Source organism: Coregonus lavaretus, assembly GCF_964263955.1.
Source record: "Coregonus lavaretus genome assembly, chromosome: 32".
Taxonomy (NCBI): Eukaryota; Metazoa; Chordata; class Actinopteri; order Salmoniformes; family Salmonidae; genus Coregonus; species Coregonus lavaretus.
In genome coordinates this window covers 1,888,010-1,900,185 of record NC_140019.1, presented here as the reverse complement: position 1 = coordinate 1,900,185, position 12,176 = coordinate 1,888,010, and the positions used below count along the sequence as shown (strand labels likewise).

The 12,176-nt window shown below is 45.6% G+C and overlaps 1 protein-coding gene across 1 annotated transcript in view; it reads left to right on the top strand.

The window, feature by feature from the left end:
* The window catches only part of LOC311107887 (integrator complex subunit 6-like), a 34,954-nt gene that overhangs the window by 9,045 nt on the left and 13,733 nt on the right, over nt 1-12,176 (top strand). Inside the window, exons 4-8 of the mRNA XM_084150473.1 lie at nt 3,080-3,169; nt 4,068-4,251; nt 4,723-4,851; nt 5,110-5,273; nt 6,009-6,161. Of these exons, the coding sequence (XP_084006599.1) occupies nt 3,080-3,169; nt 4,068-4,251; nt 4,723-4,851; nt 5,110-5,273; nt 6,009-6,161 (720 nt within the window). The remainder of the gene's footprint in view (nt 1-3,079; nt 3,170-4,067; nt 4,252-4,722; nt 4,852-5,109; nt 5,274-6,008; nt 6,162-12,176) is intronic.

Sequence of the window (12,176 nt, the reverse complement as noted above, 5' to 3'; positions counted from 1 at the left end):
TACCAGACGAGCTAAACCACTTCTATGCTCGCTTCGAGGCAAGCAACACTGAAGCATGCATGAGAGCACCAGCTGTTCCGGACGACTATGTGATCACGCTCTCCGTAGCCGATGTGAGTAAGACTTTTAAGCAGGTCAACATTCACAAGGCCGCAGGGCCAGACGGATTACCAGGACGTGTACTCCGAGCATGTGCTGACCAACTGGCAAGTGTCTTCACTGACATTTTCAACATGTCCCTGACTGAGTCTGTAATACCAACATGTTTCAAGCAGACCACCATAGTCCCCGTGCCCAAGAACTCTAAGATAACCTGCCTAAATGACTACCGACCCGTAGCACTGACGTCTGTAGCCATGAAGTGCTTTGAAAGACTGGTCATGGCTCACATCAACAGCATAATCCCAGAAACCCTAGACCCACTCCAATTTGCATACCGCCCCAACAGATCCACAGATGATGCAATCTCTATCGCACTCCACACTGCCCTCTCCCACCTGGACAAGAGGAACACCTACGTGAGAATGCTATTCATTGACTACAGCTCAGCATTCAACACCATAGTGCCCTCTAAGCTCATCACTAAGCTAAGGATCCTGGGACTAAACACCTCCCTCTGCAACTGGATCCTGGACTTCCTGACGGGCCGCCCCCAGGTGGTAAGGGTAGGTAACAACACATCTGCCACACTGATCCTCAACACGGGGGCCCCTCAGGGGTGCGTGCTCAGTCCCCTCCTGTACTCTCTGTTCACCCATGACTGCATGGCCAGGCACGACTCCAACACCATCATTAAGTTTGCCGACGACACAACAGTGGTAGGCCTGATCACCGACAACGATGAGACAGCCTATAGGGAGGAGGTCAGAGATCTGGCCGTGTGGTGCCAGGACAACAACCTCTCCCTCAACGTGACCAAGACAAAGGAGATGATTGTGGACTACAGGAAAAAAAAGAGGACTGAGCACGCCCCCATTCTCATCGACGGGGCTGTAGTGGAACAGGTTGAGAGCTTCAAGTTCCTTGGTGTCCACATCACCAACGAACTATCATGGTCCAAACACACCAAGACAGTCGTGAAGAGGGCACGACAAAGCCTATTCCCCCTCAGGAGACTAAAAAGATTTGGCATGGGTCCTCAGATCCTCAAAAAATTCTACAGCTGCACCATCGAGAGCATCCTGACTGGTTGCATCACCGCCTGGTATGGCAACTGCTTGGCCTCTGACCGCAAGGCACTACAGAGGGTAGTGCGTACGGCCCAGTACATCACTGGGGCAAAGCTCCCTGCCATCCAGGACCTCTATACCAGGCGGTGTCAGAGGAAGGCCCTCAAAATTGTCAAAGACTCCAGCCACCCTAGTCATAGACTGTTCTCTCTGCTACCGCACGGCAAGCGGTACCGGAGTGCCAAGTCTAGGTCCAAAAGACTTCTCAACAGCTTCTACCCCCAAGCCATAAGACTCCTGAACAGCTAATCATGGCTACCCGGACTATTTGCACTGCCCCCCCACCCCATCCTTTTTACGCTGCTGCTACTCTGTTAAGTATTTATGCATAGTCACTTTAACTCTACCCACATGTACATATTACCTCAACTACCTCAACTAGCCGGTGCCCCCGCACATTGACTCTGCAACGGTACCCCCCTGTATATATAGCCTCCCTACTGTCACTTTATTTTACTGTATATATAGCCTCCCTACTGTCACTTTATTTTACTTCTGCTCTTTTTTTCTCAACACTTTTTTTGTTGTTGTTTTATTCTTACTTTTTTTGTTTAAAATAAATGCACTGTTGGTTAAGGGCTGTAAGTAAGCATTTCACTGTAATGTCTGCACCTGTTGTATTCGGCGCATGTGACCAATAAAATTTGATTTGATTTGATTTGTTTCTGACCGTTTGAGACACATGCATATTTGTGGCCTGCTGGAGGTCATTTTGCAGGGCTCTGGCAGTGCTCCTCCTGCTCCACCTTGCACAAAGGCAGAGGTAGCAGTCCTGCTGCTGGGTTGTTGCCCTCCTACGGCCTCCTCCACGTCTCCTGATGTACTGGCCTGTCTCCTGGTAGTGCCTCCATGCTCTGGACACTACGCTGACAGACACAGCAAACCTTCTTGCCACAGCTCGCATTGATGTGTCATCCTGGATGAGCTGCACTACCTGAGCCACTTGTGTGGGTTGTAGACTCCGTCTCATGCTACCACTAGAGTGAAAACACCGCCAGCATTCAAAAGTGACCAAAACATCAGCCAGGAAGCATAGGAGCTGAGAAGTGGTCTGTGGTCACCACCTGCAAAACCAGTCCTTTATTGGGGGTGTCTTGCTAATTGCCTTTAATTTCCACCTGTTGTCTATTCCATTTGCACAACAGCATGTGAAATTTATTGTCAATCAGTGTTGCTTCTTAAGTGGACAGTTTGATTTCACAGAAGTGTGATTGACTTGGAGTTACATTGTGTTGTTTAAGTGTTCCCTTTATTTTTTTGAGCAGTGTATATTTGTGTATCTTTTAGCCAATCTGCCAATAACAGCACCATCTCCCCATCCATCTATTGTTTCTCCAAACCCCTGTCTGAAAGCTATTATAGATTAACACACTTACGGGGGTTAGGCTAGAGGTGAGCATCGGGAGTGTGTAAATCTCCTTAGCCATTCTCCCTGTTTGTGTGTGTCTGTGTGAATATTGATCCATAGAGTCCAGAGGAGGAGCTAGCCTCTGTCCTCACAAAGTGCCACATGGACATCTCTCAGCCTGACCAACAGCAGAGCATTAACATCAAAGACATCAATACAACACCCACACTTTTTCCTATTATCACTGCAGAAGATATCACATTTCAATTCAGTTTGAATTGTCTATAGTCATTTTGATAAAGCACTTGTCAAAAATAGACAACAAAATAAACCAAGCTTCCTCACAGTAGTAAAGAACAGTTTCCCCTTATTCTGAGAAACTTTGGGAGGAGTGAGTATGGGTAGTTAATTATGCTGGGACCATATTGAAGTCGACCTAACAAGACTAGCTAAATGTTAGAAGTTTTTTTTTTTACCCATGAACTTTCCTGTCTACCCTCAGGGCCGTAACCCGTTCTTTCTGGAGCCATCGGTGATCATCACCATTACGGATGGAAACAAGCTGACTCACACCTCTGGAGTGTTGGATGAGGTGAGAGAAGACACTGGCCTGTCCTCTGACTGGTTACCTAGAAGTCAGGGGTATTCATAAAGTGTCAGAGTAGGAATGCTGATCTAGGATCAGGTCCCCCCTGTCCATGCAATCTTATTCATTGTGATCTAAAAGGCTAAACTGATCCTAAGTCAGCACTTCCACACTGAGAAGTTTGATACAGACCCATTATAAAAGCAGTGGACTGTGGTTCTGGCTGGGTCTAATGAAGAAGGAATCATTTCACTCTCCAGCCAGTAGAGTTCTTCTGTGAGCTTGGCTAGCAAAGCTGTTAAAGAGAGGCCACATTTGAATCATGCAGGGAGCTCCAGTACATTTGCTTCTTCATGAGCAGTATGTTATTAAGATGACTCACATTCTCTAAACTGTTATTACACTATATAAGAAGAAAAAAACTATTCTGGGCCCAGTTAAATTGTCCAGCCAGAGTCTAGTGAAAAAAGGCAAATTAAATACTAATCCAATTTTCACATCTTGCCCACCTCTACCCCTCTGTCACGCTCGTTGAGAGACGGGTCAGACCAAGGTGCAGCGTGGTATGCGAACATGTTTATTAAATAAAATAAACATTAAACAAAACAAGAAACAACGTAACGTGAAGTCCTCAGGCTAAACACATACAAGCCTAACCCGGAACAAGATCCCACAAACATAGTAAGCAACTGGGCTACCTAAGTATGATCCCCAATCAGAGACAACGAGCGACAGCTGTCTCTGATTGGGAATCACACCCGGCCAAACACAGAAACACAACTCTAGATCCTAAACATAGAAAACATAGATTCACACACCCTGACTCCACAAACAAGAGTTCCATACGTCAGGGCGTGACACCCTCCCCTCTCCCTCCTTTGTGCCCCTATCTCCCTGTCCCCAGCTCCACTTGCCCCTGAACTCTCCCCTGCCAGGCAGTGAGCTGACCAAGGAGCCCTTTCGATGGGACCAGCGTCTCTTCGCCCTGGTGCTGCGTCTCCCCGGTGCTGCCGTGGCCGACAGCGAGCAGCTGGGCAGCGTCCCCACCGACGAGTCTGCCATCACCCAGATGTGTGAGGTCACTGGAGGTAGGATGCCCCCATAGAAATATAGTTAACTTCCTGCTTTACTCCTATGAGTACACTGACCATTGACAGCAAATCCACTCATAATTTACTTCAATGGGGACGCCCATTCTACTCATTCTAGTTCTGTGTATGCCCCCACTGGCTCTGGGGTGGGGCTGTATCTGTTGTTATGCCATTCATGAGACTGGATTTATAATTCCACTTTAGGCCATGTATAACAAAGAAAGAAAGTTGCACTCTATGCTCTCAACAATTGAATGGGTAAACCAATATTTCGTCACACAGTGCCTTCTTCAGGGTTCAGGCTATGTATAATGTAACATTTGCAATGTCCTCAGAGACTGGAAATGAACTCTGCAACTATCTTTGTATTCTCTATGCTTTCTGAAATATTTAAGTGCAGAATGACAGTGCCACTCCATCCCTCTCTCTTTGTTCTTTGTCCCTCCCTCTTTTACTGTTATTTTCCAGGACGATCATACTGTGTGCAGACTCAAAGGATGCTGAACCAGTGTCTGGAGTCTCTGGTCCAGAAGATTCTGAGTGGTGTCGTCATTGACTTTGAAAAGACAGGGCCAGATCCGCCTCTGGTAGGCGAAGGTACATCCTAACAGGAATGCGCTCGGAGTTATTGTGGGTGACTGTGTGTCACTGATTAAGTATCCTCTGATGGTCTCAAGGTGACTCCCTCCGACAGTGCTTGACTGATGTGTTCCGAACAGCTGCTCCGAATGGCTGTTCTTCTGTTTGTGTTCGGTTGAGAAATGGACACCTCATGTTGTTTACATTTACATTGACGTCATTTAGCAGACGCTCTTATCCAGAGCGACTTACAAATGTTGTTGTTTGGTTCTACAGATGGTGTGGTTGACACGATCCGCCCCATGTTGTCCTTCAGCCCACATCCCTGGCACAGCTGCCACAAGCTCATCTACGTGCGACCCAACCCCAAGACAGGGGTGCCCGTAGGCCACTGGCCCATCCCTGAGTCCTTCTGGCCGGACCAGAACTCACCCACTCTGGTGAGAGGATGCCATTAACCACACAGTTACTGATGCAGTAACACTAATGCAAGCTCATTAGTCCCTCCATTTTGAATTACTCAGAGATATTGTTTGTGTGATTATAAAGAGATAGTTCACCCAAATTACAAAATGACACATAGACTGCTTACAGGGTAAGGAAACCAATGGACAAGGTATGACAGCAATCCATGCTTTGGTTTTTATTCCCTGGCACTGTTTCCAAATGCTAACGTTTGAGCATTTGTGGCACGAATCCCATTCAAGTCCTGGTACCGATATGAGCATTTTTCGCGCATCATGTCCAAATAGCATTTGAAAACAGTGCCAGGGAAACTAAACCAAAGCACGGATTGCTGTCAAACCTTGTCCATATACTTTTTACGGGGTAAGGAAGCCAATATGTAATTTGGGTGAACGATCCCTTTAAGCGTTTAATAGATTACATGAAAGAGGATGAGCATTAAGCATTATGCTCCTCTTAAATCCAGTAATTTTGGGGTTAAACATGGCTCTGCACTATTGCCCTCTGGGACCTGTAGTTGTCCTGGCCCCTGGCATCCTGTGAATGATTGCTTCTCGCCACGTCTTTTTTGCCAAGAACTGGGGGTGAAGTTCCTGTGGTGTCATAGCATGGTATGGGTATAGTTTCAGGAGTTTTATTTCTCCTCAACAGGGACAACATTGTATGAAATGCTCTAAATGATCTGTCATTCTCTCCCTCCACACCACTAGCCTCCTCGCTCCGCCCACCCCATGGTGCATTTCACCTGTGTGGACTGTGAGCCCATGGTGATTGACAAGCTGCCCTTTGACAAGTACGAACTGGAGCCCTCACCACTCACCCAGTACATCCTAGAGAGGAAGTCTCCACACATGTGCTGGCAGGTAGGAGAACCACTCCCACACACACCCTCGGAGTTATGGTGTTTATATTTCTAGTGATGCTGTGGGGTGTTGTTTGTGCTGAGCTCTCTCTGTCTCTCTCTCTCTCTTTCTCTCTGTCTATCCCCCCCCCCCCCCTTCTCAATTCAATTTCAATTTAAGGGGCTTTATTGGCATGGGAAACATATGTTTACATTGCCAAAGCAAGTGAAATAGATAATAAACAAAAGTGAAATAAACAATAAAAAATGAACAGTAAACATTACACAAGAAAGAATAAAGACATTTCAAATGTCATATTATGTATATATACAGTGTTGTAATGATGTGCAAAAGGGAAAATAAATAAACATAAATATAGGTTGTATTTACAATAGTGTTTGTTCTTCACTGGTTGCCCTTTTCTTGTGGCAACAGGTCACAAATCTTGCTGCTGTTGGGTGAAATACCACAATGTGGTATTTCACCCAATAGATATGGGAGTTGATAAAAATTTGATTTGTTTTCGAATTCTTTGTGGGTCTGTGTAATCTGAGGGAAATATGTGTCTCTAATATGGTCATACATTTGGCAGGAGATTAGGAAGTGCACCTCAGTTTCCACCTCATTTTGTGGGCAGTGTGCACATAATAGCCTGTCTTCTCTTGAGAGCCAGGTCTGCCCACGGTGGCCTTTCTCAATAGCAAGGCTATGCTGACTGAGTCTGTACATAGTCAAAGATTTCCTTAATTTTGGGTCAGTCACAGTGGTCAGGTATTCTGCCACTGTGTACTCTCTGTTTAGGGCCAAATAGCATTCTAGTTTGCTTAGATTTCTTGTAAATTCTTTCCAATGTGTCAAGTAATTATATTTTTGTTTTCTCATGATTTGGTTGGGTCTAATTGTGTTGCTGTGCTGGGGCTCTGTGGGGTCTGTTTGTGTTTGTGAACAGAGCCCCAGGACCAGCTTGCTTAGGGGGCTCTTCTCCAGGTTAATTTCTCTGTAGGTGATGGCTTTGTTATGGTAGGTTTGGGAATCGCTTCCTTTTAGGTGGTTGTAGAATTTAATGGCTATTTTTTTATCATTAGCGGGTATCGGCCTAATTCTGTTCTGCATGCATTATTTGGTGTTTTACGTTGTACACAGAGTCTCAATTTGGTGTTTGTCCCATTTTGTGAATTCTTGGTCGGTGAGCGGACCCCAGACCTCACAGCCATAAAAGGCAATAGGTTCTATAACTGATTCAAGTATTTTTAGCCAGATCCTAATTGTATGTCGAATTTTATGTTCCTTTTGATGGCATAGAAGGCCCTTCTTGCCTTGTCTCTCAGATCGTTCACAGCTTTGTGGAAGTTACCTGTGGCGCTGATGTTTAGGCCGAGGTATGTATAGTTTTTTGTGTGCTCTAGGGCAACGGTGTCTAGATGGAATTTGTATTCTGGCAACTGGACCTTTTTTGGAACACCATTATTTTTGTCTTACTGAGATTTACTGTCAGTGCCTGGGTCTGACAGAATCTGATCAGAATATCTAGGTGCTACTGTAGGCCCTCCTTGGTTGGGGACAGAAGCACCAGATCATCAGCAAACAGTAGACATTTGACTTCAGATTCTAGTAGGGTGAGGCCGGGTGCTGCAGACTGTTCTAATGCCCTCGCCAATTCGTTGACATATACAGTACCAGTCAAAAGTCTGGACACACCTACTCATTTAAGGGTTTTTCTTTATTTTTACTATTTTTTACATTGTAGAATAATAGTGAAGACATCAAAACTATGAAATAACACATATGGAATCATGTAGTAACCTTCAAATAGCCACCCTTTGCCTTGATGACAGCTTTGCACACTAATGGCATTTTCAACCAGCTTCATGAGGAATGCTTTTCCAACAGTCTTGAAGGAGTTCCCACATATGCTGAGCACTTGTTCGCTGCTTTTCCTTCACTCTGCGGTCCAACTCATCCCAAACCATCTCAATTAGGTTGAGGTCGGGGGATTGTGGAGGCCAGGTCATCTGATGTAGCACTCCATCACTCTCCTTCTTGGTAAAATAGCCTGGAGGTGTGTTGTGCCATTGTCCTGTTGAAAAACAAATTATAGCCCAAACCAGATGGGATGGCGTATCACTGCAGAATGCTGTGGTAGCCATGCTGGTTAAGCGTGCCTTGAATTTTAAATAAACCACAGACAGTGTCACCAGCAAAGCACCCCCACACAAATATATTTTGATTTGTTTAACACTTTTTTGGTTACTACATGATTCCATATGTGATATTTCATAGTTTTTATGTTTTCACTATTATTCTACAATGTAAAAAATAGTAAAAATAAAGAAAAACCCTTGAATGAGTAGGTGTGTCCAAACTTTCGACTGGTACTGTATGTTGAAGAGGGTGGGGCTTAAGCTGCATCCCTGTCTCACCCCCCGGGTCTGTGGAAAGAAATGTGTGTGTTCTTTGCCAATTTTAACCGCACACTTGTTGTTTGTGTAGATGGATTTCATAATGTCGTATGTTTTTCCCCCAACACCAATTTCCATCAATTTGTATAGCAGACCCTCATGCCAAATTGAGTCGGAAGCTTTTTTGAAATCAACAAAGGATGAGAAGACTTTGCCTTTGTTTTGGTTTGTCAATTAGTGTGTGCAGGGTGAATACGTGGTCTGTCGTACGGTAATTTGGTAAAAAGCCAATTTGACATTTGCTCAGTACATTGTTTTCGCTGATGAAATGTAAGTGTCTGCTGTTAATGATAATGCAGAGGATTTTCCCAAGGTTGCTGTTGACGCATATCCCACGGTAGTTATTGGGGTCAAATTTGTCTCCACTTTTGGGGATTGAAGTGATCAGTCCTTGGTTCCAAATATTGGGGAAGATGCCAGAGCTGAGGATGATGTTAAAGAGTTTAAGTATAGCTAATTGGTAGGCTTTAATAGTTGATTCTAAGATTTGTATTTGATCATGTACAGTGAGGGAAAAAAGTATTTGATCCCCTGCTGATTTTGTAAGTTTGCCCACTGACAAAGAAATGATCAGTCTATAATTTTAATGGTAGGTTTATTTGAACAGTGAGAGACAGAATAACAACAAAAAAATCCAGAAAAACGCATGTCAGAAATGTTATACATTTTAATGAGGGAAATAAGTATTTGACCCCCTCTCAATCAGAAAGATTTCTGGCTCCCAGGTGTCTTTTATACAGGTAACGAGCTGAGATTAGGAGCACACTCTTAAAGGGAGTGCTCCTAATCTCAGCTTGTTACCTGTATAAAAGACACCTGTCCACAGAAGCAATCAATCAATCAGATTCCAAACTCTCCACCATGTCCAAGACCAAAGAGCTCTCCAAGGATGTCAGGACCAAGATTGTAGACCTACACAAGGCCGGAATGTGCTACAAGACCATCGCCAAGCAGCTTGGTGAGAAGGTGACAACAGTTGGTGTGATTATTCGCAAATGGAAGAAACACAAAATAACTGTCAATCTCCATCGGCCTGGGGCTCCATGCAAGATCTCACCTCGTGGATTTGCAATGATCATGAAAACGGTGAGGAATCAGCCCAGAACTACACGGGAGGATCTTGTCAATGATCTCAAGGCAGCTGGGACCATTGTCACCAAGAAAACAATTGGTAACACACTACGCCGTGAAGGACTGAAATCCTGCAGCGCCCGCAAGGTCCCCCTGCTCAAGGAAGCACATATACAGGCCCGTCTGAAGTTTGCCAATGAACATCTGAATGATTCAGAGGAGAACTGGGTGAAAGTGTTGTGGTCAGATGAGACCAAAATGGAGCTCTTTGGCATCAACTCAACTCGCCGTGTTTGGAGGAGGAGGAATGCTGCCTATGACCCCAAGAACACCATCCCCACCGTCAAACATGGAGGTGGAAACATTATGCTTTGGGGGTGTTTTTCTGCTAAGGGGACAGGACAACTTCACCGCATCAAAGGGACGATGGACGGGGCCATGTACCGTCAAATCTTGGGTGAGAACCTCCTTCCCTCAGCCAGGGCATTGAAAATGGGTCGTGGATGGGTATTCCAGCATGACAATGACCCAAAACACACGGCCAAGGCAACAAAGGAGTGGCTCAAGAAGAAGCACATTAAGGTCCTGGAGTGGCCTAGCCAGTCTCCAGACCTTAATCCCATAGAACATCTGTGGAGGGAGCTGAAGGTTCGAGTTGCCAAACGTCAGCCTCGAAACCTTAATGACTTGGAGAAGATCTGCAAAGAGGAGTGGGACAAAATCCCTCCTGAGATGTGTGCAAACCTGGTGGCCAACTACAAGAAACGTCTTACCTCTGTGATTGCCAACAAGGGTTTTGCCACCAAGTACTAAGTCATGTTTTGCAGAGGGGTCAAATACTTATTTCCCTCATTAAAATGCAAATCAATGTATAATTTTTTTTACATGTGTTTTTCTGGATTTTTTGTTGTTATTCTGTCTCTCACTGTTCAAATAAACCTACCATTAAAATGATAGACTGATCATTTCTTTGTCAGTGGGCAAACGTACAAAATCAGCAGGGGATCAAATACTTTTTTCCCTCACTGTACATACCCAGCATCCGACAGAGCTGCAGGAGTTGTGACCCGTTTTTGTTGGTTATGTTGTCGTAGTTGTGTCTAGGAGGGCATATGGGGGAGGGAATGCTGTCACCTCCAGGTAGGTGTTTGTCCCACTGTGTGCTAAGGGTGTCAGGTTCTTGTCAAGTTCTGGCATTTATGTCGCCACAGACTAGTACATGTCCCTGGGACTGGAAAGTGTTGATCTCCCCTCTAGGATGGAGAAGCTGTCATCATTAAAGTATGAGGATTGTATTGGGGGGATACAGGTAGCACACATGAGGACATTTTTCTCTGTTGAGATAATTTCATTATTAATTTCTAGCCAGATGTAATCTAGCTCTCTGTAACCTAGAGGGCAACCAGTGGGTCCGTCTCCTTTATACCATGTTTCTTGTAGGATGACAATGTTTGTATTTCCAATTTCTTTGATGAAGTCTTGGTTCCTGCTCTTTAGGCCAAAGGCAGATGACCCAGACCTTGTATATTCCAGGATGAGATAGTAAAAGCTTTGTGTTCCATAGTGTCTAGTGTTGTTTTTGCGTGGTTTAGGCCCGGACCATCACAGTAGGTGTGAGCAGAGCATGTTGAGCGTCTGATACATACCTCTTAGGTCGCAGGATGGGGCTTGGGCGGGTGTAATAGTTGGGGTTGTGCCTGTTGCTCTTCTCACAGACTGGGCATATGTCCTGCTGTCATGTTGAGGTTCTTGCCGCAGGGGCGGGGAGCATGGGATGGACAGAAGGGGCATAGGTCTGATATGGGGGGGCCTATATAGGGTGTGGCCAGGGTTTGCTTGGGGTGGTCTTAGCTGGTTGGGGTGTGGCTGGTGATGCTGTGGTCTGGGTGTAGGTCCTCTTGGCGTGGGTTCTCTTGGTGCAGGTCCTTGGGGGGGGTCTTGCAGGTCTGGGCGGGGTGTCTGTTGCTCCTGTGTGAGGTGCTGGGGCTACGGTTGAGGGTGACGTCTTTCAGGGTCCTGGCAAAAGTTGGGATTGCTGCCTTGTAGAGGTGGACCTGGTCGTAAAAGCTGTTCAAGTCCAGGGTGGAATGGTAGGCCAGGTAGACAGTAGGTTTTGAGGCACAGTCTCGTGAAATACATTCTCCCGCTGTATGGTGGCAGGGTGAAAGTATTTTCGTGGTAGCAGGTTGGAGATAACCACTGGGGAAAGTGGAAGAAGCTTTTTCAATCACTCCCTTGAGTGATGTAGCCACCCTTTCCTGCTCTGCCCTCAGGTCATTTGTGCCCGTGTGAATTATGATGTGGCTGGGGGACCCTAGTCTGTCCTCTGACAACAGCTCCAGGGCATGCCTAATGTTTGGACACCAGAGTTTAGCCACTTTGAGTTTGGGAAAAAGTTTATCCTCTTGAATGTATTTGCCATTTGAATCAATGAGGAGCACAATCTCTGGCTTTTGTGTGTCCTCAGTGGATGTGTGGGGCTTGTCAGGAGGGCTATCAGGGGAGC